This window comes from Somniosus microcephalus, chromosome 1 (genome assembly GCF_052327205.1).
Source record: "Somniosus microcephalus isolate GS21.2 chromosome 1, FLI_Smic_1.0, whole genome shotgun sequence".
Lineage (NCBI taxonomy): Eukaryota > Metazoa > Chordata > Chondrichthyes > Squaliformes > Somniosidae > Somniosus > Somniosus microcephalus.
The window spans coordinates 11,927,567-11,954,532 of record NC_140987.1 but is presented as its reverse complement, the minus strand read 5'-3'; the positions used below and the strand labels follow the sequence as shown (position 1 = coordinate 11,954,532).

Sequence of the window (26,966 nt, the reverse complement as noted above, 5' to 3'; positions counted from 1 at the left end):
CAGACCTGCACCACTCCTGTCCCACAGGGGAATAGGACCGCTACCAGCCAGACAGAGGGAGAGATGCACAGGACGTACGCAATACCTCAGACAGAAACAATCCATTAAGAGACAATAAGCAGATGTGCAGCAGCATCTACTTCCGCCTTATGGATCAAGGACTAATTAATAGAAAGAACTGTAACCAAATTGTATTAACTTTTGTAGACAACTGGGGTGATCTTTTTTTTTCCCCACACTTAGACACGACAAACACGTACCACTCTTTAACCTATCATAGAAAAAGATAAAACTTAACATGAAATCCTTATATATTTCGACCTGGAATATCCAAGGTCTACGCTCTTCAGTGCGAGAAGTGAAGAGTAGGACCCCAGAGTTCATAGAGGAAACTAAAGATCTAGATATTATCATTTTACAGGAAACTTGGTATAAAGGAAAAGGACACACCGGCTGTCCCCAAGGGTACACTGAGCTAGTGGTCCCCTCCAATAAATTACCAAGTGTAACCCAAGGCAGAGACTCCGGAGGCATACTGATCTGGTTTAAAACAGAACTTAAGAATTACATCAAATTTATAAAAAAGGGCGAAAACCATATGTGGCTCAAACTTGAGAGGGAGATTATCTCAAACACCCAAGATGTTTACATTTGCGCACTTTATATCCCTCCAATCGATTCCCCGTACTACAAAGAGGACACCTTCTCCAACATGGAGGGGGAAATTATCCAATACCAGGCCCAGGGGAACGTGTTGATCTGTGGGGACCTCAATTCAAGAACGGGCGAAGAACCAGACTTCACCAATAATCAGGGAAACAATTACGTATTCGGGAATAACCACTTTGACATCCCTTCCCTTCCATACAGGCATAACTGCGACAAGCAGTCAAATACCAACGGTAAACAGCTACTACAGCTCTGTCGAAACCTGGGTCTGTACATTGTCAATGGTAGGTTCATAGGAGACCTCCTAGGAAGATCGACCTACTGCTCACCTCTTGGCTGCAGCACAGTAGACTATATGATTACAGACTTGGACCCATCCTCTTTCAGAGCATTCACAGTCAAACCACAAACAACACTGTCAGATCACAGCCAAATTACTATGTTTCTCAAAAAGACAGAAACAAACAACATAGAAACACAACCCAGTAAACTGTACAACACCAAAAAATCGTACAGATGGGCCAAAAACGACACGGAAAAATACCAGAAAACAATTAGCAATGCATCAACTCAAGCTCTCTTAGACACCTTTCTGGATAACATATACACTCACAATAAAGAAGGCGTAAACCGGGCAGTTAGTAAACTAAACAATATTTTTGATAATTTGGCAACAAATGCAAACTTGAAAGCTCGCAAGAACAAACCCAAAACAAAAAACTATGAAAAATGGTTTGACCATGATTGCCATAACATGAGGAAAAAACTTAGAAAACTATCAAACCAAAAACACAGACATCCAGAAAACGAGGAATTACGCCTTACTTATTGTCAGACGCTAACACAATACAGAAACACACTCAGGACCAAAAAAGAGCAATTTATTAAGAATACACTCAGCTCCATGGAGGAATCCATTGAGTCGAATTGTTTCTGGGACAACTTGAAAACACTACACAAAAAACAACACGACGATTTGTCCATTCAAAATGGGGACACATGGGTAAACCACTTTGAAAAATTATACCAGAAAAACACACTAAGACCAGAGCAACACCAAATACGCAAAAAACTGGAAAAGCTTGAAATGGCCATAAAAGATAACCAAAACCCGCTAGACGCCATAATAACAGAAAAAGAACTTCTTGAAAAACTCAAGGACCTGCGACCAGGAAAAGCTTGCGGGACAGACGGCATACTAAACGAGATGATTAAACACGCAGACGACAAACTGAAACTGGCTATCCTAAAACTCTTCAACTTGGTTCTGAGTGTCGGTTATTTCCCTGACATCTGGAACAAAGGACTCATAACACCCATATACAAAAGTGGGGACAAAATCGACCCAAACAACTATCGAGGCATTTGTGTAAACAGTAACCTGGGGAAGGTATTCTGTAGCATCATAAACAAAAGACTTATAAACTTCCTTGAAGAGCACAATGTCTTGAGTAAAAGCCAAATTGGATTCCTGCCAAACTATAGAACATCCGATCATATCTTCACCCTACAGACCCTAATTGACAAACACGTTCACCATAACAAAAGCAAAATCTACGCATGCTTTGTAGATTTCCAGAAGGCTTTTGACTCCATCTGGCATGACGGTTTATTCCTGAAACTTATCGAAAGCGGGGTAGGAGGTAAAACATATGATGTAATTAAATCAATGTATACAAACAATAAATGTGCAGTTAAAATTGGAGACAAACAAACAAAATACTTCCCACAGGGGCGGGGGGTGACGCAGGGCTCGCCAATCTCACCGACACTCTTTAATATTTACATTAATGGATTGGCAAAACTACTTGAACAATCTACAGCACCCGGCCTCACCCTATATGAATCCAAGGTTAAATTCCTCCTCTATGCCGACGACCTGGTTCTGCTGTCACCAACTAAGGAGGGTCTACAGCAGAACCTGGACCTGCTGGAGTCGTACTGCCAGACTTGGGCCCTGACAATAAATCCCCAAAAAACCAAAGTCCTTGTGTTCCAGCAAAGATCCAAACAACATGGACCCACAATAAATTTCACAGTAGGAACAACCAAAATTGAACAAACCACTCACTACACATACTTGGGCTTAAAAATCAGTTCTACGGGAAACTTCAAACTGGCTGTGAATGAACTGAAAGAGAAAGCAAGAAGGGCTTTCTATGCCATCAAAAAATCAATCCAAATAGAAATCCCAATTAGCATTTGGCTCAAAATTTTCAAATCAGTAATTGAACCAATTGCACTCTATGGCAGTGAGGTCTGGGGACCACTAACACAACAAGATTTTGCAAAATGGGACAAACACCCAATTGAGATCCTACATGCGGAATTCTGTAAAAGTATCCTCCGGACTCAAAGGAAAACAGTAAACAACGCATGCAGGGCGGAACTAGGCCAATACCCATTAATAATCACTATCCAAAAAAGAGCCACCAAATTTTGGAATCACCTACAAATGAGCAACCCCCAATGCTATCACTACGACGCCCTGAAATGCCAAGAGCTGACCATAAAGAAGAATACCCTCAGTCAACTAGTCCTGGGACTCAATAAAGTAACTAATAACAATACTAACAATAACCAGTCCCAGGACAGTGACAGGGTAACACAAAGAATTCGACCCAACACAATCGTCGCTAAGCAAAAGGAAAAATATCTGTCATATTGGGCAGAAACAACAAAAACCCAAAGCAAACTCAATTGCTACTTGGCCCTAAACAGACAATACAACATAGCTGATTACCTGACCATGGTAAAGGATAACAAACTGAGAAGAACCTTGACAAGGTACAGACTTAGCGAACATAGCCTAGCGATCGAAAAAGGCAGACACAGGCAGACCAGGCTGCCAAGAGAAGACAGGATATGCTCTCACTGCAGTCAGGGAGTAGTTGAGACAGAGATGCACTTCCTCACAGCCTGTGGAAAATATCAGGGCATCAGAGAGAATTTCTATCAAAAATTCTCACAAATATGCCCTGAATTCAGAAATCTGACTGACAACCAAAAACTCCCATTCCTACTGGGGGAGGAGAGAAGCTGTGTAACACTGGCGGCACACTATGTTACAGCTTGCCATGAACAGAGGGACAACCAGTAAACTAAGACAAGAGTATATATAAACAAGGCGAAAATATATTTATAAACTCAGGGATATACCTGTTTATACACTGTATGAATGGAACCGCGTTTATGTGTTCAACCATAAATGTATTTTGATGCTTTGGCAACATAAGATGTACCTTATCATGCCAATAAAGCGATTTGTATTGTATTGTATTGTATTGTGAGCTTTACTGTGCATCTAACCCGTGCTGTACCTGCCCGCCCTGGGAGTGTTTGATGGGGACAGTGTAGAGGGAGCTTTACTCTGTATCTAACCTGTGCTGTACCTGCCCTGGGAGTGTTTGATGGGACAGTGTAGAGGGAGCTTTACTCTGTATCTAACCCGTGCTGCACCTGCCCTGGGAGTGTTTGATGGGACAGTGTAGAGGGAGCTTTAATCTGTATCTAACCTGTTAAGTCTGTGAATGATTGAGACACGGACCAGCAGGAGTGAAAACAAACAAGTCTTTACTGGTGGAAGTCAATAGTGAAACTAACAAACAGAGGCTCTCTAGCGCCTTTTATACAGGGGTGGTCACTGCCGGTACTGCAGTCTGAGACCAGTTATTCTCTTAAATTCCTCCCCTTTTAGATAAACAGTACATAACATTCATTTACCAACTAAATGATAACGAATTACAATCACAATTACTGTTGCTAGATACATTGGTTAAGTTTAAGCAATTATAAGTTCAGTCTTTGAGGAGGCTTCCTGATTCTGTCTGGATAACGCCTCTTTGGGGTATCAGGTTCTTCTGGCAATGTTGCTTCGGGATCAATGTCTTTGTTTGGTTCATCTGCTTCCAATATTACCGGTTCTGCGGTAGCTGCAATTGGAACGTCAATTTCATTACCAGGTGTATCAGATCGTGGTGTGGAGTTGACGTTTTCCAGTGACTCTAGAATCTGTTCAGCATGGCGTCTTACAATGCTCTCCCCAACGTCCACGGTATACATGAGAGGTCCTTGTCATGTACAAATCGTTCCTGGCTGCCATTTTTCAGTGCGGTAGTCCCGGGCCAAAACTGGTTGACCTATCTTAGAACTCCTGGTCGGCCTTCCATTCATATTCGGAAACTGCCTGTTCTCCACATCTCTTCGGACGTTTGGCTTAACCAAATCCAAGTGGCATCGTAGTCTTCGATTGAAGAACATCATGGCTGGAGTTTGGTTGGTAACCGCATGTGTCGCATTCCGGTAGGCAAACAAGAAGTTGTCCACCTTGTGTTGTAGGGGTATATCTTCATTACACATTGCCTTGATAGCCTTCTTGAATGTTTGGACAAACCTCTCGGCCAATCCATTAGTGGCTGGATGATATGGGGCAGATGTGTAATGCTTAACGCCATTGTTCTTTAAGAACCTCCGGAACTCTTCAGACACAAACTGTGGTCCATTGTCAGAGCAAATCTGTTCAGGCAGCCCATTCCTGGCGAATATGGTTCGCAAAACTGTGATAGTTTTTTCCGTGGTGGTTGAGAACATTTTTATTACCTCTGGCCACTTTGAATGTGCATCCACCGCAATTAAAAACATCGAGTCCATGAAGGGACCAGCAAAATCAATGTGCACCCGTTGCCATGGAGATGAGGGCCACTCCCATGGATGCAGAGGAGCTTGTGGTGGGGCGTTTTGGACCTTCTGGCATCCTGCACAGCTCTTGGTCATCTCTTCGATTTCTCTATCGATTCCCGGCCACCACACAAACGCTCTGGCTAAGTTATTCATTTTTACCCCACCCAGATGACCCTCATGAAGCTCATTGAGTACTCTATCCGTCAACTTAGGTGGAATTACTACTCTGGATCCACACATCAAGGTCCCTCTGCACACTGACAGCTGTTCTCTTCTCGGCGAGAATGCTGGCAGCAGTGGTTCGCCATGTGCTGGCCATCCCTTCACCGTTAAATCATAGCCCCGTGATAGTGTCGGGTCATTCCGTGTTTCCTTTTCTATGTTTGCATTCGTCACAGGGAGACATTCGACTATGGTCGAGTGGAATAACTCCATTGGATCCATTGCAAGGTCTTCTTCTTCCACCGTCGGCAACGGTAGGCGTGACAATCCATCAGCATTTCCATGCTGTTTAGTTCCTTTGTACTCGATGTCATATTGGTGTGCCCTAGGAAAAGGGACCCTCTCTGCAGCCGTTGTGCCGTCATTATCGGTACGCCCTTCTGAGGGTTGAAAATGGAGACAAGAGGTTGATGATCGGTTAGTAGAGTAAATTTTTGACCGTGCAGGTAGTGATTGAACTTCTTCACCCCCCACACTAGGCTGAGGGCCTCTCTGTCAATCTGAGCGTAGTTACGCTCGGCAGAAGTTAACGAGCGTGACGCAAAAGCTATCGGCCTCTCTAACCCATCAAGGAACTTATGTGACAGTACCACCCCAATGCCGTAGGGAGACGCATCACACGCCAGTCTGATCGGCAGTGCTGGGTTGTAGTGAGCCAATACTTCCCTTGAAGTGATTAAGTCCTTACTCTTCTGAAAAGCACGCTTACAATCATTGCTCCATTTCCATGCTACCCCCGTTCGTAGCAGGGCATTCAGTGGGTGCAAAATTGTCGACAAATTCGGCAAAAACTTATGATAGTAATTCACCAATCCGAGGAATGACCTCAGTTGCAACACATTTTCAGGCGCTGGGGCCTTAACAACCACTTCAATTTTGTCAGCACGGTGGCATAGTGGTTAGCACTGTTGCCTCACAGCGCCAGGGACCCGGGTTCGAATCCGGCCTCGGGTGACTGTCTGTGTGGAGTTTGCACATTCTCCCCGTGTTTGCGTGGGTTTTCTCCGGGTGCTCCGGTTTCCTCCCACAGTCCAAAGATGTGCAGGTTAGGTTGATTGGCTATGATAAATTGACCCTTAGTGTTAGGGGGATTAAAATATGTGGGGTTACGGGGATAGGGTGGGATATGTGTTGGTGTAGGGGTTACGGGGATCGGGTGGGATATGTGTCGGTGCAGGCTCGATGGGCCGAAATGGCCTCTATCTGCACTGTGGGGTTTCTGTGTCTTCTGTGTCTGACTTATGTAACCCCTCTTCATCAACCACGTGGCCACAATACGATATCTGTTTCTTAAGAAATTCGCACTTGGGGCGGTTGGCTCGCAGCCCATGTTGCTGTAGTCTAGTGAGCACCTGTTCTAGGTTGTTAAGGTGTTCACTGTCATCTTCACCTGTTACAAGGATGTCGTCCAAGTAACACTGAGTCCCCGGAATCCCTTGCAGGACTTGTTCCATCGCTCTTTGCCATATCGCCGGAGCCGATGCTACTCCGAATACCAATCGATGATACTGGTAAAGACCTTTGTGAGTGTTTATCGTGAGATACTTCCTAGAGGACTCTTCAACCTCCATCTGCAAATATGCTTGTGCTAGGTCAATTTTTGTAAAACGCTTCCCTCCAGACTGTGAGGCGAAGATGTCTTCTATCCTTGGAAGAGGATATTGTACTGTGTGAAGGACAGGCTTCACCGTCACCTTGAAATCCCCACAGATGCGAATCTTCCTTGGCTCTCCGGACTTATTGCTTAACGTTTTCTTCATGACAGGAACGATGGGTGTCGCCCACTCGCTCCAGTCGACCTTAGACAACACGCCCGCCTTCTCCAGATTCTCCAGCTCTGCCTCGACGGCTGGGCGAATTGCATATGTTACCGGTCTTGCTTTGAAAAACTTGGGAACTGCATTCTCTTCTATTTTTATCGAGGTGGTTACGCCTTTAAGCGTGCCCAGTTCTTGTTGAAATACCTCTTTGGCGTTAGCTAAGATTGTTGACAATCGTCCAGGAGTGACGTCTTCATCTTTTTTACCGTCCACCGTCATTGCATGAATGGAATGCCAATCTAAGTTTATCTTCCTGATCCATTCCCGTCCCAATAACGGTGGTCCACCATTTGGCAGTATGTAGAGATACAATTTCCGTATTTTCTTGCCATTGTATTCGACAGGCACCCTTATTTTTCCTCTGGGGTATACTTTTTGCCCCGTATACGTCGTCAAGATGATGGATGTCTCTCTCAAGGGTATGTGTGAAAATAGCCGCTCGTAGTCTCGTCGATTCATGACGGTTAGCGCTGATCCTGTATCCAATTCCATTTTAACTTGGGACCCTGCTATCGTGAGGGTGACCCAAATGGTTCGGTGATCCTCTTTTGCGATTACATTGTGAAGTTTGAGACAGCTTAGTCTCCTGTTCTCGGATTCACTATCGCTCATCTGGTCTTCGGAACTACTGTCTGTCATCTTTTGTACTTTCTTGTACGGTTCCTTAGTAGCCTTTTTGTTGTCGCTGGTCTTCTTCCCAGACCTGCAAACTCGTGCAATGTGTCCAATCTTCCCGCATTGTCTGCATATTTTGTCTTTGGACCAGCAGTCCTTCTGGTCATGGTTAGTTCTGCCGCAGCGATAACATTTTGCAAATCCCCGTGTCATTTCGTGGGTGCCGTATTCCTGTGGTTTTTGTTGAATTTCTGCAGCTCCCCTGGCTGCTGCTTCATACGATACTGCCACGCTGAAAGCCTTATCTAGCGTCAGCTCTTTTTCTGAGAGTAACTTCTTCTGTGTTCCTTCACTCAGGAGACCACAGACAAATTTGTCCCATAGGGTATCTGCCAGTCCTGCTCCGAACTGGCAGTGCTTTGATAGCTTGCGTAGTTCCGTAAGATACTCAGCATTGCTCTCATCTTTGTGCTGAGTTCTCCTGTGGAATTTAAATCTTTCTGCTATCAACAGCGGTGCAGGGTTTAAGTGTTCCTGTAGGACAGCAACAATTTCGTTAAAACTCTTCGCCTTCGGTTTGGCTGGAGTAATCAGGTCCCGCAATAGGCCGTACGTTCTAGCGCCCATTAAGTTTAGCAATATCGATGCCTTTTTCCCCTCCGCTATTTCAATTGCCTCGAAATATACCTCGACTCTTTCCACATACGTGGTCCAGTCCTCTAATGTATTATCAAAAGCAGTGATACAGCCAGTCTTCGGCATCTTGCAAATCTAAAATGGCGCCTCCCGCGCTTTGCCTTCTTCCCCAATTTAACAAAATGGCGCCTCCCGTGCTTTGCCTTCTTCCCCGCTGTTGTTAGCGCTGCTTTCCACGGTTTCTTGCGCGTTAAATATTGATTCTTTTTCTTTTATTATTTTCCCATCGTGGAGCGGACCCTCTGGGACACTTCCCTCCCTCTTCTTAGGTCCGAACGCTGCCCGGCTTCGAAGCACCGGCCACGCCCTGTGTGCTCCACCCTCTCTCTCTCTCTTTGCTTCCCGACTCGCTGCCCGGCCCCGTCGAAAAGCCATCCGATCGAGCTTCAGCCAGCCGCAGCCCAGGAAGGATCAGAGCACTACCTGCCACCAGCCCGATTAGCTGGGAAACCACAGACCGAGGAACCCAGCCTGGCTCTGGACAGTCTCTCCTGCAAGTTTTCAAACGATGAGTGACGGTCGACGCCCGTTTCCCGAGTTTCTTTGGACTCTATTTTTTATTTTTTTTTATTTCTTCTGGCTCTGACCTTCAACAACGTCGTCTGAGGTGCTGCCGAGTTGCAGGTAAATTCGTTTCTTACTCGTCGCCAGTGTTAAGTCCGTGAATGATTGAGACACGGACCAGCAGGAGTGAAAACAAACAAGTCTTTACTGGTGGAAGTCAATAGCGAAACGAACAAACAGAGGCTCTCTAGCGCCTTTTATACAGGGGTGGTCACTGCCGGTACTGCAGTCTGAGACCAGTTATTCTCTTAAAGGTACATACACAACATAACCCGTGCTGTACCTGCCCTGGGAGTGTTTGATGGGACAGTGAAGAGGGAGCTTTACTCTGTATCTAACCCGTGTTTTACCTGCCCTGGGAGTGTTTGATGGGGACAGTGTAGAGGGAGCTTTACTCTGTATCTAACCCGTGCTGTACCTGCCCTGGAAGTGTTTGATGGGCCAGTGTAGAGGTAGCTTTACTCTGTATCTAACCCGTGCTGTACCTGCCCTGGGAGTGTTTGATGAGACAGTGTAGAGGAAGCTTTACTCTGTATCTAACCCGTGCTGTACCTGCCCTGGGAGTGTTTGATGGGGACAGTGTAGTGTGTGGTATACAGTAGGCAGCCCACCACCACCATCTCAGGGCAACTAGGGTTGGGAAATAAATATCAGTCCTTTCCAGCGATACCCACATCCCAAATTAAACCATACGGCTGATACAGTGCTATTTGGAGTGTTTGTCGTGTTTTGGATCAAACATTAATTGATATTTTAGTCTGTAAATTTCTGACAGCAGCAGTTGTCATGCAAGCGTTGGGCAGGCTGGTGTAAAATTTGTCTTTCTGCTGTTGTAGCAGAGCTGTTCTGCCGCTTATTTTGTACAACATGGAGAGAGGGATCTCGGGAACACAATGGGCTGGATTTTCATTCAGAAGTCGGGAAGGAGGCGGGACTACAACTTTTGGGTTGTAGTCCTGCCTCCATCGAGATGCGGCCAATCCACGCGATTTTCACTTGATTGACCTTGTTGAGCCCGCCCACCGGGCTCAGCAGGCCAATTAAGGGCCACCCGGCAACAGGTGACGTCACAGACTGAAATTTCATCTGTCAAGACGTGTTGACAGATGAAATATCAGTGTTTCACAGCTGTTTGAAGCTGTCAAACACTGACAGTCTTACTTCTAACCTGAGTCCTTCTACGCAGACTCAGTTACAAATCTCGCCGGCACTGAAAGCTGCAGGCTGTCACTTTTGACAGATCGCAGCCGTTCTGCTTTCTGTGCCGGCTGAATGATGGACTCCCGAAACCTAGAGGAAGGAAGGCTGTAAAGGTAAGTACAGGTAATTTAAACTTCTTTACACACTTTAGACACACCAAACACACTTACCTTTGCACTCATGCACCCATCACTCACCTGAACACCGACATCTCGACCCCTCCAAGTCCTTCAACCCGACGGCCCGACTCCTCTAACCTGGCATGGTTTGGAGCCGTCGGGAATCCCACACGACACCGCTCAAAATAGGGATTAGGCTAAAAACTGCCTGTTAACAGGCTGTTCATTGGCACTAATCCCTTCCCGCCTCGGCTCGGCGGGTCCCAGTGCGGGGCGGGTACCCGCCTCCTTTGAAACTGGCATGGAGGCGGGTTTTGGGCGGGATGGTGTCGGGACCCCCGAATTCGGGAATTTAGCCCCCCGCACGCCTAAAAGCCCGCCTCATGGCACACTGAAAATCAACCCCAATGTCTCTGTAACTGTCATTGTAGTGTCTTGTTCCATGTTTTCCACATGGAAGACTGTATTTTCCAGTTCCTCATATGTCCTGTGACGTGGATTCATTGCTTACTGAGAATAGTTCTGACTTTTCATCATCAATAAAGCAAAGCTGAGATCAAGGCCTGATTCCCCTCGCCCCTCCGCTCTGCCGCACTGCACACCAGGCTAACGATTCTATCCTCCTGTCACAACAAGCCATCACACAACTCACAATAGACTAAATTCACTGTCTGGCACCTGTTGCACAAAAGTTCGCCTCTTTTTTGCTTTGTGGACTGTACAGTTGCTGTGTGTGGGAATCGCTCATTCCCCCTCACTGGACTCTGGGTGTACATTTAGTACTGTGCCAGCCGTGGCTCAGGGGGTAGCACCCTCTCCTCTGAGTCAGAAGGTTGTGGGTTGATAAGAACATAAGAAATAGAAGCAGGAGTCGGCCATTTGGCCCCTCGAGCCTGCTCCTCCATTCAGTAAGATCATGGCTGATCTTCTACCTCATCTCCACTTTCCTGAACTATCCCCATATCCCTTGATTCCCTTCATATTCAAAACTCTATCGATCTCTGTCTTGAATCTACTCAACGACTGAGCCTCCACAGCCCTCTGGGATAGAGAATTCCAAAGATTCACCGCCCTCTGAGTGAAGAAATTTCTCCTCATCTCAGTCCTAAATGGCCGACCCCTTATTCTGAGACTGTGACCCCTGGTTCTAGACGCCCCAGCCAGGGGAAACATGCTCCCTGCATCTACCCTGTCAAGCCTTGTAAGAATTTTGTATGTTTCAATGAGATCACCTCTCATTCTTCTAAACTCTAGAGAATATAGGCCCAGTCTACTCAATCTCTCCTCATAGGACAATCCCCCCCATCCCAGGAATCAGTCTGGTGAACCTTCGTTGCACTCACTCTATGGCAAGTATATCCTTCCTTAGGTAAGGAGACAAAAAATGTACACAGTACTCCAGGTGTGGTCTCACCAGGGCCCTATATAATTGCAGTAAGATGTCTTTACTCTTATACTCAAATCCCCTTGTAATAAAGGCCAACATACCATTTACTTTCCTAATTGCTTGCTGTACCTGCCTGTTAACCTTCAGTGATTCGTGTACAAGGCCACCCAGGTCCCTCTGAACACCAACATTTCCCAATCTCTCACCATTTAATAAATACTCTGCTTTTCTATTTTAAATACAGTTAAAGAAAAGTGTAAGAGGACAGAGGAAGAAAACAAGTCTCTCAAGGAGAAAGTAAGTGACTTAAAACGAACACTTAAAGAAATGGAGGCAGGGAATAACATGTCGCTCCCGCCATATAGCAGCCTACGGCCCTCCGCCTCTACCGCCCCCTCGAATAATGAAAGTAGTGATGAGGATGAAATTAACGACATGGCTCCGGTAACAAGGGGAGGAACTACGGGAGATGGGGGCAACAACCCAAGAACAAAACATTATTATAAAACCTTCACTCCAGGAGAAAAACAACAGATAGTTGATGCCTTAGGGCCCCTAAAACCAAGAAGTAGAAATGCCCAGTTCTGGACTAAATTAGACCAGATGATACTAGCACATGATCCCCATCTCCGGGACGTACATATACTAGTCCGGGCAGCCTGTCCCGCGGATAAATGGAGATTGGTACCCCAAGATAATGCACAGCCCAATCAGGACTATTTAGGGGGTCGATGGGTAAACCAACAACCCTTGTCAGCAACCCATGAACAACAAGAAGTAGCTCGTCAGGCTTTTAAAACTGCCATACAAACAGCCCTTGGAGATTCCCCGACCAATTGGGGTAGAATAACATCAGCTAAACAAAATAAGGGAGAGGGGGCTTCTGAATTCGGAGAAAGATTGTTCCTTATTTATGAGGAGAGCTCAGGAATAGCAGGAGATATGACGCGAGATGATCCAGGCTTTGTACAAGCATACAAAGATGGACTATCAGCTAGACACCAAGCGGTCCTTAAAACCGGGTTGGTTTCACACGAATGCTATGACGAGGTGGTTCGATGGGCAGCTAGACTGGAAGGACAACTTAACCAACAGGACGCAAATAAATCCATAAAACAAGAAAAGATAGGGGCAGTATCTACGTCAGACCAAGGCGCTAAACCAAAAAGAGGAACCTGCCATAATTGTGGCAAGGCAGGGCACTTTGCGAAGGAATGCAGAGAATCCAAAGGGGGAGTTAAAAAGACCTGTGGTTATTGTGGCAAACCAGGCCACTTTGAAGCCACATGCTTTAGCAAACACGGGAAACCCACCCCAGGACCTAGTAAAGAAACCATGAGCGACAAAGATTGGGAGGAATGGAAGCAGTGGCAAAAGTTTAAAGAACAGAAGTGAAGTCCTATGGCCCCCATTAAGGCCAAAAAGGAGGGACGCATTTACGTGTCTGCACTAGTAGGGGGCCAACAATGTGAAATGCTAGTGGACACAGGCGCCTCCGTATCTGTCACCGATCTCCCACTCCCGACAACTCACCAGTCAACATGGTTACGAGGGTTGAGCGGAAACCTAACCCAAGCCTTTTTAAGTACTACCCAATTGGTAGACGTAGGAAACATGTACTTGCCCATGAGATTCTATGTGCACAGGTCTCATGAGGGAACTATATTAGGAAATGATATTATGAAAGAGTATCAAGCTCTCATAGATTGTGGAAAAGGGAAAATAACCTGGCCCCGACCTGACGGCAGAAAAGAAAAACTAGCAAAAATAGCTAACAACCTGGGAACAGTGGGAATAGCCACTGTTACCACTAGGGATTGGAAAACAGAGAGAGGAATTTATGGACTAATTTGTGAAAATGTTCCCGGAGTATGGGCTCAGAATAAACTAGATACTGGAAAGGCTAATATAAAACCAATTAGTACTCCAGGACCGGAACATACCCCACATAAGCAATACCCAATAAAACCAGAAGCTAAAAAGGCTGTAAAAGGAATAGTAAAGGGTTTAGTAGAAAAAGGAATCTTGAGAGAAACAACAAGCACCACTAACTCACCTACCTGGCCGGTAGGAAAGCCGGACGGGAGCTTTAGGCTCACCATAGATTACACGGCTCTAAATAAAGTGACTCCGAAATTACACCCGATTGTTGCCAGTCCGGCTACAATCTTGAATGGATTGTCCCCGGAACATAAGATATTTACAGTATTGGATATAGCCAACGGATTCTGGTCCCTGCCTTTGGACCAGGAATCACAGGAAAAATTTGCCTTTACAGTGGACGGCTGCCAGTATACCTGGACCCGTTTACCGCAGGGGTTTCATAACAGCCCGGCTATATTTCACCGGGTGATGAGTAATATGTTGGCAACAATTCCCATCCCAGAGTCAAGCACAGTATTACAATATGTAGATGACATATTAATTGCTTCGGACACGGAAGAGTCATACAAAGAGGCCCTTACCCTAATATTAGAAGGTTTAGAATCAGCCGGCTTAAAAATAAGCCCCAAGAAGGCACAAATAGGACAACCTCAGGTCCTATACTTGGGTCACTTGATCTCCCAAGGACTCAAGGAAATGCCCATAGACCGAAAAGATGCGGTGCAGAAAATGCCAAGGCCCGTAACAGTAAGAGGAGCTAGAAAGGTCTTGGGATTATTTAATTACAGTAGAAATGTTATCCCAGGGTTTGCTAAATTGGCAGAACCCATACAGAGATTAGTCAAGGGAGGAAAACCCGCTCTTGAATCCATAGAATGGGGATCAGAACAAGAAGAAGCTTATGATCAGTTAAAGGCAGCTTTAATCTCAGCCCCAGGATTGGGACTCCCGGATATGTGCAAGGACTTTTACATCCATTGTAATAACGAGGGAGGATTTTATTCGGCAGTAGTAACCCAGACACATGGGGATAAACGCAGACCCATAGCATATTACTCAACCGCGGAAGGACCCGTGGTTGCAGGTTTATCTAGATGCATAGCCGCTTTGGACTGCGCAGCCTGGGCGGTGAAAATCAGTGAACCTATAGTAATGACAGGAAACATCATCTTACACACCAAGCATACCTTGGTGGAAATGCTTAACACAGGAAAACTAAGGTCTGTATCAAATTTACGAAGAACAAAATGGGAGGCAGTCCTCCTCCCACCTACACAAGCTCTAACCATTGTTAGAGACATTGGCGAAAATCCAGCTGAAGGAATATTAGGGGAAGGAGAACCCCATAATTGTGGAGATGTAGATATGAATCTAGAGGAAGACAAAATTAAGGACACTCCTCTGGAACAAGTCGACGAGGAGTTGTATGTCGACGGGTCAAGAAAATATGTCGAAGGTCTACCCGGACAGGTTGGGCAGTAGTTAACCAACAACTGGAAACCCTAGAATCAGGACGGATAGACGGAGGACTATCAGCCCAAGTGGCTGAGTTAGAAGCCCTCACAAGAGCTTTAGAGAGGTCTGAAGGAAAGGTAGTAAATATCTACACAGACAGTAGGTATGCCTTTGGGGTAGTACATGACTACATGACATCTTGGGGTAGAAGAGGGTTTATAACCACAGGAGGTAATCCCATCAAACACCAGGAGAGAATTAAAAGACTCCTGGAGGCAAGTGAAAAACCAAAGCAGGTAGCAATAATTAAAATTAAGGCACACCAGAAAGAACCAGATCAGAGTAGTCCAGAATGGCCACACCACCGGGGAAACCAAGCAGCAGATCAGGCAGCGCAAGACGCTTTAGAACAAACAATGATAGAAGCACCCATAGCCGCCTTATATAAAGAGGAAGATGAGGTGAGCTTAGCAGAGTTACACGAGGACTCCACGGATCAGGAAAAGAGTAAGTGGGAAGCACAGGGTGCCATCAAAGGAACGGATAAAGTATAGAGAAAGGAAGGTAAGGTTGTCGCCCCAGAATGTATACAACAGACGCTGTTGGAGATCAACCATGGGCTTGCCCACTCGGGCAAGGAAGCCATGACGGGGATTATTAGTAAGGAATGGTGGTGGAAGGGAATGGGACGAGACATAGCGAGGTATTGCCAAAGGTGCCTCACTTGTGCCCAACATAACCCGGGAAGACCCATCAAAATTAAGATGGGTCACCAACCAAGGCCAAAGGGACCGTGGGAGCAATTGCAGATTGACTTCACGGGACCCCTTCCAAATTCTCGCGGGAAAACCTATTGTTTAGTAATAATTGATCAGTTTACCCGATGGGTGGAGGCATACCCTACTAGAAACTGCACTGCCCTGACGGTAGCCAGAATATTAGCTGAAGAAGTAATCCCTCGGTGGGGAGTGCCGGTGCAAATAGATTCGGACCAAGGAACACACTTTACTGGAAGTATAATGAAATTAACATGTCAGTTAATGGGAATTAAACAAAAATTCCACATACCCTACCACCCACAGAGCTCGGGGATGGTAGAGAGGATGAACAGAACGCTTAGAAATAGCCTAGCAAAGGCCATGGAAACATCGGGAAAAACATGGACAGAAGTCCTGCCCATCATTCTGATGAAGTTGCGTGCTACGGCAAACAGAACTACAGAATTAACCCCTTATGAACTAATGACAGGATGAGCGATGCAATTACCAGAAGGCATCATAACAGGTGGAGCCGATGTCGGCCCATTAAAGGATAAATTAAAACGATTTGTAAGGGAATTAAGTTCCCAACTTAAGGGAATGCGAAAAAACGTGAGAGATGTATAGTTGCGTTGATACGTATTGTCACGGGAGATGCGGCGACAGAACCGCGTAGAAAACGGGGATTGCATGTAAATACGTTTTTATATATGTCATATAAGTATGCCAAACGGAGTGGGATAGATGCCTGTTGGGTATGTAGCCATACTTCCACTCATGCGAAAGGAGGGATACCCTTGCGACCAATACCCTTGAACCTCACAGATATGGCAGAATGGATAATTAATAGAAATCATACGAAACAGAAAAATACCACTTTATCCACCTTCGGAAAAACCTGGGAACAGAAATGGACTAGCCTAAGGAATGAGTTCCGGGGGGGAGGATATTCGTTAGAAAATTTTAAAGAATGGTATAAGCCAACATATGATTATACGAAAGAACCCCCCTTTTTAGTTCTTACCAATACGTCAGGAAAGGGCCAGCTGATCGGGGAGATATGTTGGGAGCGCGGCACAGAACAGACTGAAGGGATCAGAATTGATGTGGGGAAAAGTCATTGTATACAAAATTTTACCACATATAATGCAGGAAATTCCATGGAAAGCTGGTGGTTCAATACCACCAATTTGATGAATTTGACCAATAATAAACCATGGAATGGGACCAGGCGAACAAATACTGACAACCAGATGGGTTTTACCGTCTTCCACGCCAACATAAACCCCGAACAACCGGGACAGATAATGACAGCCTATAATGGGACATACTTCATATGCGGTCATAGAGCATACCCCTGGCTACCAGAGAATTGGGCAGGATCATGCTATTTGGGGTATGTAGTACCATATATACACCACATAAAGGAACTGAAAGACCACCACAAGCATAGTCGTACTAAAAGAGAACTTCCCACCTGGCAGGTGGTACTAGGAGCTATGTTCCCCATGGCTGGAATAATGTTTACTTCTCAAGAAATATGGTTATTGGCAACCATAATTGAGGGAGTAGCCAATGACACGGCTGAATCCCTGAGAGAGATGAGTGCTGAAATGGTAGCCCTAAGAACTGTCGCCCTACAAAATAGAATGGCACTAGATTACCTACTAGCTGCACAGGGAGGTACACGTGCCAAGATCGGAGCAGAATGCTGTACATACATCCCAGACAGTTCTGAAAATATTACCAACCTAGCGGACCATATTCAAAAACAAGTAGTTTTGCTCCATCAATCCAATATTGGAGGCAAATGGTTTGATTGGTTACTGGGAGGATCAGGCTGGGGTGCGTGGCTAGTGCAAATGATATTGATCATGGTTGTGATATGTATACTGCTGTGCTGTGCATTGAGTATCATTAAAATGTGCTGTCAAACTGCTGTGAAAGCTGTGCTGCCAGTAGCTTCTGTCAAAGAATACACCGACCTCCTGCCCAGAAATATGGGTGAAGAAGAAGAAACGTATGATGACGTGGCCGGAACAGCCGGTTCTCACGAGACGAGTCAGTGGTTTTAAACCAACCCTGTGAAGAAACGAAGAACGATGGTCATCTGGGAGCAAGAGGATCGTGCTCCAGGACCAAAGGGAGGGTTGTTGGAGGAAATTTTAAAATGGCACCGTAGTGCCTGCTGGAATTCTGGACATTCATTAACATTTTGCAGACACTGGCACAACAGGCAGCTGACTTGATCTGCTTACACCAAACATGTGATGTCACTTGCACAGAACAGTAATATAATTAAGTTGTTTGCTAACGGTATAATAATATGATCAACTTGTTTTTGATAGAATGTGATTAAGGGTTGCTAAGCTATCGGATTGGCTAAAGTTAAAGAATGCTAAAGTGCCCGATTGATCAAATGTAATAAGATATCTTTCCTGTTTTTAAATGGCATAAAAGGAGCACGGCTGCTATTGCAAAATTGAGAAGTTTGGCGATCACATCCATAAGGTGTTAGCGCTTCTCCCAGAGCTCTGTAGTATAATAAATACTGTTCTCCTTTGATTGGTGTCCGTGTCCGGTTTATTTAAAGCAGAGAGTTAAGTTGGGTACGCGTCGACTTTGTATATCACTTAGTCCGCTCAGGCACCAATTAATTCTATATCAGTCATATACTGTACTCTCTGACTGTACTCTGGGTGTGGGTCGTATACTGTACTCTCTGACTGTACTCTGAGTGTGGGTCATATACTGTACTCTGACTGTACTCTGAGTGTGGGTCATATACTGTACTCTCTGCCTGTACTCTGAGTGTGGGTTGTATACTGTACTCTCTGACTGTACTCATGGTGTGGGTAGTATACTGTACTCTCTGACTGTATTCTGGGTCTGGGTTGTATACTGTACTCTCTGACTGTACTCTGAGTGTGGGTCATATACTGTACTCTCTGACTGTACTCTCTCGATACTGAATACTCTCTGGGGTGACACAGACAAAGGTTCAGCCCCTGCTCCTGTCAGGAGGAGCGAGAGATCAGTGGCAGAGAGGCCTTGTTTGTAACATTGATATTAGTCTCAATCCTCGAGCTATTACCTAATGCTTATATTGGTCTGGAACAAGGTGACTAACACAGAAATTCGGTAGGCTTAGCGCCGCATTTGAGGCGCTAGAGGGCCTAGCGCCGGAGTTATGGCCAGTTGAGAAATTCCCTGGGGCCCTAAATCGGCGTTGCACCGGTAGCGCTGCGCCGGCACCGATGACGTCATCGGTGTGCGCAGCGTCCCGGTTGCCGTGGTAACCCGGCCCCAAGCCGAAATTCAGTTGCGCCCGCCTCGCCCGTGGCAGGCGCAACTAAGACTCTGGCAACAGAGTCTTCCCCCAGTGTGCGCCGGCGCATAAAGGTGGAGCGGCGGCCGGCCGCGTTCCCGGCGGCCGCCTGCCCGCACCTCCCTTACCGGACTCCTGCATTCCCCCCCCGCGGCCCTGATCAGTGTCTCATGCGAGCCCGGCACTTCCCCGAGGTGCCGGGCTCAGATGTCGGGTCAATCCGCCGGACAGTTGTCGGCTGCAGGCAGCTCCTCCTTAACAGGAGGAGGAGGCCTGCAGTTCCCCCGCCTGCCGCACCGCATCGGGTGCCGCAGCGGGGGATTAGCGGCGGGAAACCCAAGTTCACGCCCGTTTTGAGGCGCTAAAGGAGGGTTTTAGCGCCCGCCGCCGTCTGGGCCCGGCGCACCCGAATTTTCGTCGCGCGCTGCCGCATTACCGCTGGCGCAAACTTTCTGGCGCTACAGCCCTGGCAAGACCAGAACCCAATTTCTAGGCCATAGTTCTCTGCTGACACCAGCCCACAGTGAGCTTTTTTTGGAAATAGTAGAAGGGTAATTAATAAGGATTATAAATATAAACTCATTGGTGCATTCTTGAGAAAGGTGTGTACAGTATTGAAAGTTCCTGTGTCTGCCAACCCTGACTCCACTCACTCCCGGCGCTCTGCCGATCCACAAGTTGTTGCACGCCAAGCCTCAAACAGGGACAAGATTCGCTCTCTCACAGTCTCCAAATAAACCAACCCTTATCACATCCTCCACCCGACTCTCTGTCCCCCAACATTCCACCCCCCTCTCCCAAAATCTGCTGGGCTAAATCCCGTGGTCCCAGCGTCCTCCCATTCATTCATGGAAGAGCCTTTAATGGGGGAAGGAGAGTCCAGGAACCCAACACCCTGTTTAAAGCATCTCTCACTAAACTACTGAGAAAATCCACACAGCAACGTGCATTTATATAGCGCCTTTAACGTAGTAAAATGTCCCAAGATGTTTCACATGAACGTTATCAGAATTTTTTTTTGACACCGAGCCACTGCAGGAGCTTTTAGAACAGAGGTGGGTTTTAAGGAGCGTCTTAAAGGAGGAGAGAGAGGCGGAGAGGTTTATAGAGGGAAACATAGAAACATAGAAACACAGAAGATAGGAGCAGGAGTCGGCCATTCGGCCCCTCGAGCCTGCTCCGCCATTCAATGAGATCATGGCTGATCATCCAAATTCAGTACCCTGTCCCTGCCTTCTCCCCATATCCCTTGATCCCTTTAGCCTTAAGAAATATATTCAACTCCTTCTTGAATATATTTAATGAATTGGCCTCAACTGCCCTGTGTGGTAGAGAATTCCACAGGTTCACCACTCTCTGGGTGAAGAAATTCCTCCTCATCTCAGTCCTAAATGGCTTACCCCTTATCCTTAGACTGTGACCCCTGGTTCTGGACTCCCTCACCAATGGGAACATCCTTCCTGCATCTTTCATTCCTGCTCTTGAATTCCAGAGCTTAGGGCCCAGGCAGCTGAAGGCACGGCCGCCAATGATTAAAATTGGGGGATGTGCAAGAGGCCAGAATTGGAGGAGCGCAGGTTTCACGGAGGGTTGTGGGGCTGGAGGAGGTTACAGAGATGGGGGGGGGGCAAGGAGGCAATGGGGGGGGGGGGGATTTGAAAATCAGGATGAGAATTTTGAAATGGAGGCGCTGCCGGACCGGGAGCCAATGTAGGTCAGCGAGTAAAGGGGGTGATGGGTGAACGGGACTCGGTGCGAGTTAGGACACGGGGCAGCTGACTTTTGGATCACCTCAAGTTCACGGAGTGTGGGAGGTTGGCCAAGAGAGCCACGCACACATCACCGGTGAATTAGCTCGCTGCTTGACCCCCCCTCCACCGCCCCCCCCCCCCCGCCACATACTGACCCGCTCCACCGCTATATGTTCGGTGGAGGCCCCGTTACCAGGGTTACTGGCGAACTTCCTCCGTAGCTCCAGCAGAACCCCAGAGGAAATTCACCCCCATCAACCTCCTGGCCCACCGCCCCGATAAAGGTCACGTTCATTCTCTGCTCTCGGTCATTCAGCTCATCTTCACCCAGCGACCGGGGTCATGTAGGGTTAAAGGTCAGCTAGAGACATGCTGCCAAGCTCCATTAACCCGATCTTGTCCTGCCAGTCACTGTTAGTAGGTTGTGAGCTCAAAACAGTGACTGGCAGGGCAAGGCAAGGCAGGGCATTGTTAGGCAGGGTAGACAAACGACTGTGTCTTTCTCTTTTATTTTCCCCTCTCTCAGTTTCTCTCTCTCTCTCTGTGGCGCATAAACAGCAGCACAGACCAGCTGGGCCGAATGGCCTGTTTCTGTGCTGTAAAGTTCTATGTAACTTATCTTTCTCTCTCACAGGGAGCGGTTGAGGCAAATAGCATAGATATTTTAAGGGGAAGCTAGATAAACACATGATAGAGAAAGGGATAGAAGGCTATGCTGATGGGGTGAGATAAAGTTATTCTAAACCTGTATCAAACCTTGGTTAGACCACACTTGGAGTACTGCGTACAGTTCTGGTCGCCATATTATAAACAGGATATAGAGGCACTGGAGAGGGTGCAGAGAAGATTTACAAGGATGATACCAGAAATGCGAGGGTATACATATCAGGAAAGGATGAACAGGCTGGGTCTCTTTTCTCTTGAAAAAAAAAGGCTGAGGGGTGACCTAATAGAGGTCTTTAAAATTATGAAAGGTTTTGATAGAGTGGATACAGAGAGAATGTTTCCACTTGTGGGGAAGAGCATAACTAGAGGCCATCAATATAAGATAGTCACCAAGAAATCCAATAGGGAATTCAGAAGAAACTTCTTTACCCAGAGAGTGGTGAGAATGTGGAACTCGCTACCACAGGGAGTGGTTGAGGTGAATAGTATAGATTCATTAAAGGGGAGGCTAGACAAGTATATGAGGGAGAAGGGAATCGAGGGTTATGCTGATAGAGTTAGATAAGGAAAGATGGGAGGAGGCTCGAGTGGCGCATAAACACCGGCATGGACTGGTTGGGCCGAATGGCCTGTCTCTGGGCCGTATATCCTGTGTAATTTTCTTTCTATCTCTTTCTCTCTGTATAGAATTCTTTCTCTCTTTCAGTCTATCCCTTTCACGCTCTATCTTTATCAATCTCTCTCTATCGCTCTCTCGCTCTCTCTCCTGTGCAGGTACTCGAAAGTTGTCATTGTCCTGCGATGATCTAATTCAGCACAGACCTCGAACATGTCCATGTCTCAGGATCAGCCCCCAGTCCTGATCCAGCCACGCAACCTGTAGCTGCCAGACCAAGGCTCCAGACCGCTGGACGAGTGCACAAAGACCAACTGAAGTCTCACAGAGGTCTTGACGTAGGTATGTTGTCAATGAGACTGGTACCAGCCCTCGCACTTACACTGTATTTGAATACTGAATGCAAATTACACCATCCCCAAACTGGAGTCTAACAGCAGTCAACATATAAACTGAAACAGTCTTTGAAAGGACAACGGTATAGAGGATGAACCCCACACACACACACCCCCACACACACACATACACACAACCCCCCCCCCACACACACACACACACACACACACAATCCCACACACACAACCCCACACACACACACACACACACAACCCCACACACACAATCCCACACACACAACCCCACACACACACACACACACACAACCCCACACACACAATCCCACACACACAACCCCACACACACAACCCCCCACACACACACAATCCCACACACACAACCCCACACACACACACAACCCCACACACACAATCCCACACACACAACCCCACACACACAATCCCACACACACAACCCCACACACACACACACACACACACACACACACACACACAATCCCACACACACAATCCCACACACACACACACACACACAATCCCACACACACAATCCCACACACACACACAACCCCACACACACACACACACACACACAATCCCACACACACAATCCCACACACACACACACACACAATCCCACACACACAACCCCCCACACACAACCCCCCACACACAACCCCACACACACAACCCCACACACACACACACACACACACACAATCCCACACACACAACCCCACACACACACACACACACAATCCCACACACACAACCCCACACACACAACCCCCCACACACAATCCCACACACACAACCCCACACACACAACCCCACACACACAATCCCACACACACAACCCCACACACACACACACACACACACATGTCGACACACTCACCATCTTGGACCCCAGGTACGGTCACTCGTTGCTGCTCCGGTCTGGCACACGCATACAGATAAAGTAGAGTTTCTTCTCTGCATCACTTACTTCCCCTTCGAACGTTGAAATGTGGTATTGCAGACACATTACAGGAAGCCCTATCACCACACACAACTTTCGCAGGCAATCCCGGGAACAGAATGGTTGGTGTGTGAGCGGGGTGGGGCCTGGACAAGAGACAGGATGGTGGGAGGGGCTAACGAGCACTCAGGTAAAATTACCAACTACACACACAGACACACACACAGACACAGACACAGACACACAGACACACACACAGACACACACACACAGACACACAGACACACACACACGCAGACACACACACGCAGACACAGACACACAGACACATACACACACACAGAGACACACACAGAGACACACACAGACACAAACACAGACACACACAGACAGACACAAAGACACACACACACACAGACACTAGGACACAGACACAGACACAAAGACACAGACAGACACACACAGACAGACACACACAGACAGACAAACACAGACACACACACAGACACACACAGACACACACACACAGACACACACACAGACACACACAGACACATACACACACACAGACTCAGAGACACAGACACACACACACAGACACACAGACACACACAGACACAGACACACAGACACACAGACACACAGACACACACACAGACACAGAGACACACACAGACACATACACACACACAGACACACACAGACTCAGAGACACAGACACACACACACATACACACACACAGACACACACAGACTCAGAGACACAGACACACACAGACACAGACACACACACAGACACAGAGACACACACAGACACAGACACACACACAGACACATACACACACACAGACACACACAGACTCAGAGACACACACAGACCCACACACACACACGGACACACACACACACAGACACACACACACACAGAGACACACACAGACACACACACACACAGACACACACATAGACACATACACACACACAGACACACACAGACTCAGAGACACAGACAGACACAGAGACACACACAGACACATACACACACTGATGCGCTATCAATTACTCATAAAAGACTGAGAGTTAAGAGAGTAACTAAAGGCTTTTATTAGCAAAGAACAGAGCATGCCTCTCGTGGTTGACTGGGTTCCAAGAAGGCAGGGGGCTGCAGGTCAATCACCTTTATACCTGGGCCTGTGTGGGTGGAGCCAGCCGAGACATGTTGAGGCATGCATAGGTACAACAGTGTGTAACAACAACAACAACAACAACAACAGTGGTTTACCACATTCACCCCTTGTTTAAAATTGAGTCCGGCGGGGTGAAGTGTACTAAAGGTTCGTGTAAGTAAGTCTATCAGGTGGCCTTGTATGCCGTCCTGATCGTCGTGGTGGCGGCGGTGATGGTGCAGCATCCAACGTTGAGTCTGGCGTCTCATTGAGTGGTTGGGTGGTCAATGACGGGTCCTGGGGCTGTGGCATGCCGTCTAGCGGGGTTGGGTTGTGGGTAGTGGTGGATGGCAATGGTGGTGTTTCAGGGGCACCCAAAGGTGCGAGATCTCGTGTGGGGGCTGTGTCCTCCCGCCCGTCCGGGTACGCTACGTAAGCGTACTGGGGGTAGGCGTGGGTAGTGGTGGATGGCGAGGGGGGTGTTTCGGGAGCACCCGAAGGTGCGAGGTCTCGTATGGAGACTGTGTCCTCCCGCCCGTCCGGGTACACCACGTAAGCATACTGAGGGTTGGCATGGAGGAGGCTCACCCTCTCGACCAGGGGGTCCGTCTTATGGGACCTCACGTGCTTCCGCAGTAGGACGGGTCCTGGAGAAGTCAGCCATGTCGGTAACGAGATCCCCGATGTGGACTTCCTGGGGAAGGAGAACATTCTCTCGTGAGGGGTAGCATTGGTGGCTGTACAGAGCAGTGACCGAATGGAATGGAGCGCCGCAGGGAGGACTTCCTGCCAGCGAGAGGTCGGAAGGCCCTTAGATTTCAAGTTTAAAAGGACTGCCTTCCAGACCGTCGCATTCTCCCTTTCCACCTGGCCATTCCCCCGGGGGTTGTAGCTGGTGGTCCTGCTTGTAGCGATACCTCTCGAGAGCAGGTACTGCCGGAGTTCGTCGCTCATAAAGGATGAGCCCCTGTCGCTATGAATATAGCTAGGGAAACCGAACAAGGCGAAGAGGTCATTCAGACATTTAATGACCGTGGTACTGGTCATGTCTGAGCAAGGGATGGCAAACGGGAAACGGGAGTACTCATCAATTATGTTGAGGAAGTACACATTGCGGTCGGAGGAGGGGAGGGGCCCTTTAAAATCGACGCTCAGCCGTTCAAAGGGGCGCGTGGCTTTGATCAGGCTTGCTCTGTCTGGCCTATAAAAATGCGGTTTGCACTCGGCACAGATTTGGCAGTTCCTGGTCATGGTCCTGACCTCCTCGATGGAGTAGGGCAGGTTACGGGATTTGATGAAGTGAAAAAACCTGGTGACCCCCGGGTGGCAGAGGTCATTGTGGAGGGTCTTCAGTCTATCGACCTGCGTGTTGGCGCATGTACCACGTGATAGGGCATCTGGGGGCTCATGGAGTTTCCCGGGCCGGTACAAGATATCGTAATTGTAGAACGGCAGCGCAAAGATGGGGCAGGACCAGGAGTTTAAAATTTTTGTATTCTGTGCCCCTTACTGAAAGGGTCACTACACAGTAGCCACCGACGTCCGCTGACTGGGCTTTGGAAGCCAAAGAGATCCGATGTCGCGTCGGCAGGACCGGGAGAGAGTAACTCCGCACCGTGTCGGGGTGGATAAAGCTTTCCGTGCTCCCGCTGTCAAAAAGGCAGGTAGTGGCGCGGCCGTTTACCTTAATATCCATCATGGACCTGGACAGTTGATGAGGGAGAGATTGGTCCAGCGTCACGGAGGCCAGCGTATGGTCGAGCGAGTCGATGTGGTCGTCAGATGAGGCGGTGGTTGAGTCCGGGTCCCCCGTGGTTGAAGTTGGAGACGTCCGAGATGGCGGACAAAATGGCGGCGCCCATGGTCCCGATCCCCACGCAGCTGGGGGAGTCCAAGATGGCGGACAAGATGGCTGCCCCCACGGTTCGCACGCGGCGCTGCTGGCGTTAGCGGTTTTACCTTTGCTTGCGCTGACATAGTGTCCTTTCTTCCCGCAGCCGGAGCAGGTAGCGTTTCTCGCCGGGCAGCGTGCTCTGGGGTGTTTTGCCTGGCC

At 47.6% G+C, this 26,966-nt stretch overlaps 1 protein-coding gene across 2 annotated transcripts in view; it reads right to left on the bottom strand.

Annotated features, from left to right (window-relative positions):
• LOC147123923 (FYN-binding protein 1-like) overlaps window positions 1-23,845 on the bottom strand; it is a 372,564-nt gene extending 348,719 nt beyond the window's left edge. For both annotated transcript variants that reach the window (XM_085966712.1, XM_085966740.1), the window contains exon 1: window positions 23,685-23,845. In XM_085966712.1, the coding sequence (XP_085822838.1) occupies window positions 23,685-23,687 (3 nt within the window). In that variant the 5' untranslated portion in view covers window positions 23,688-23,845. The remainder of the gene's footprint in view (window positions 1-23,684) is intronic.
• Between the last annotated feature and the right edge of the window lie 3,121 nt (window positions 23,846-26,966).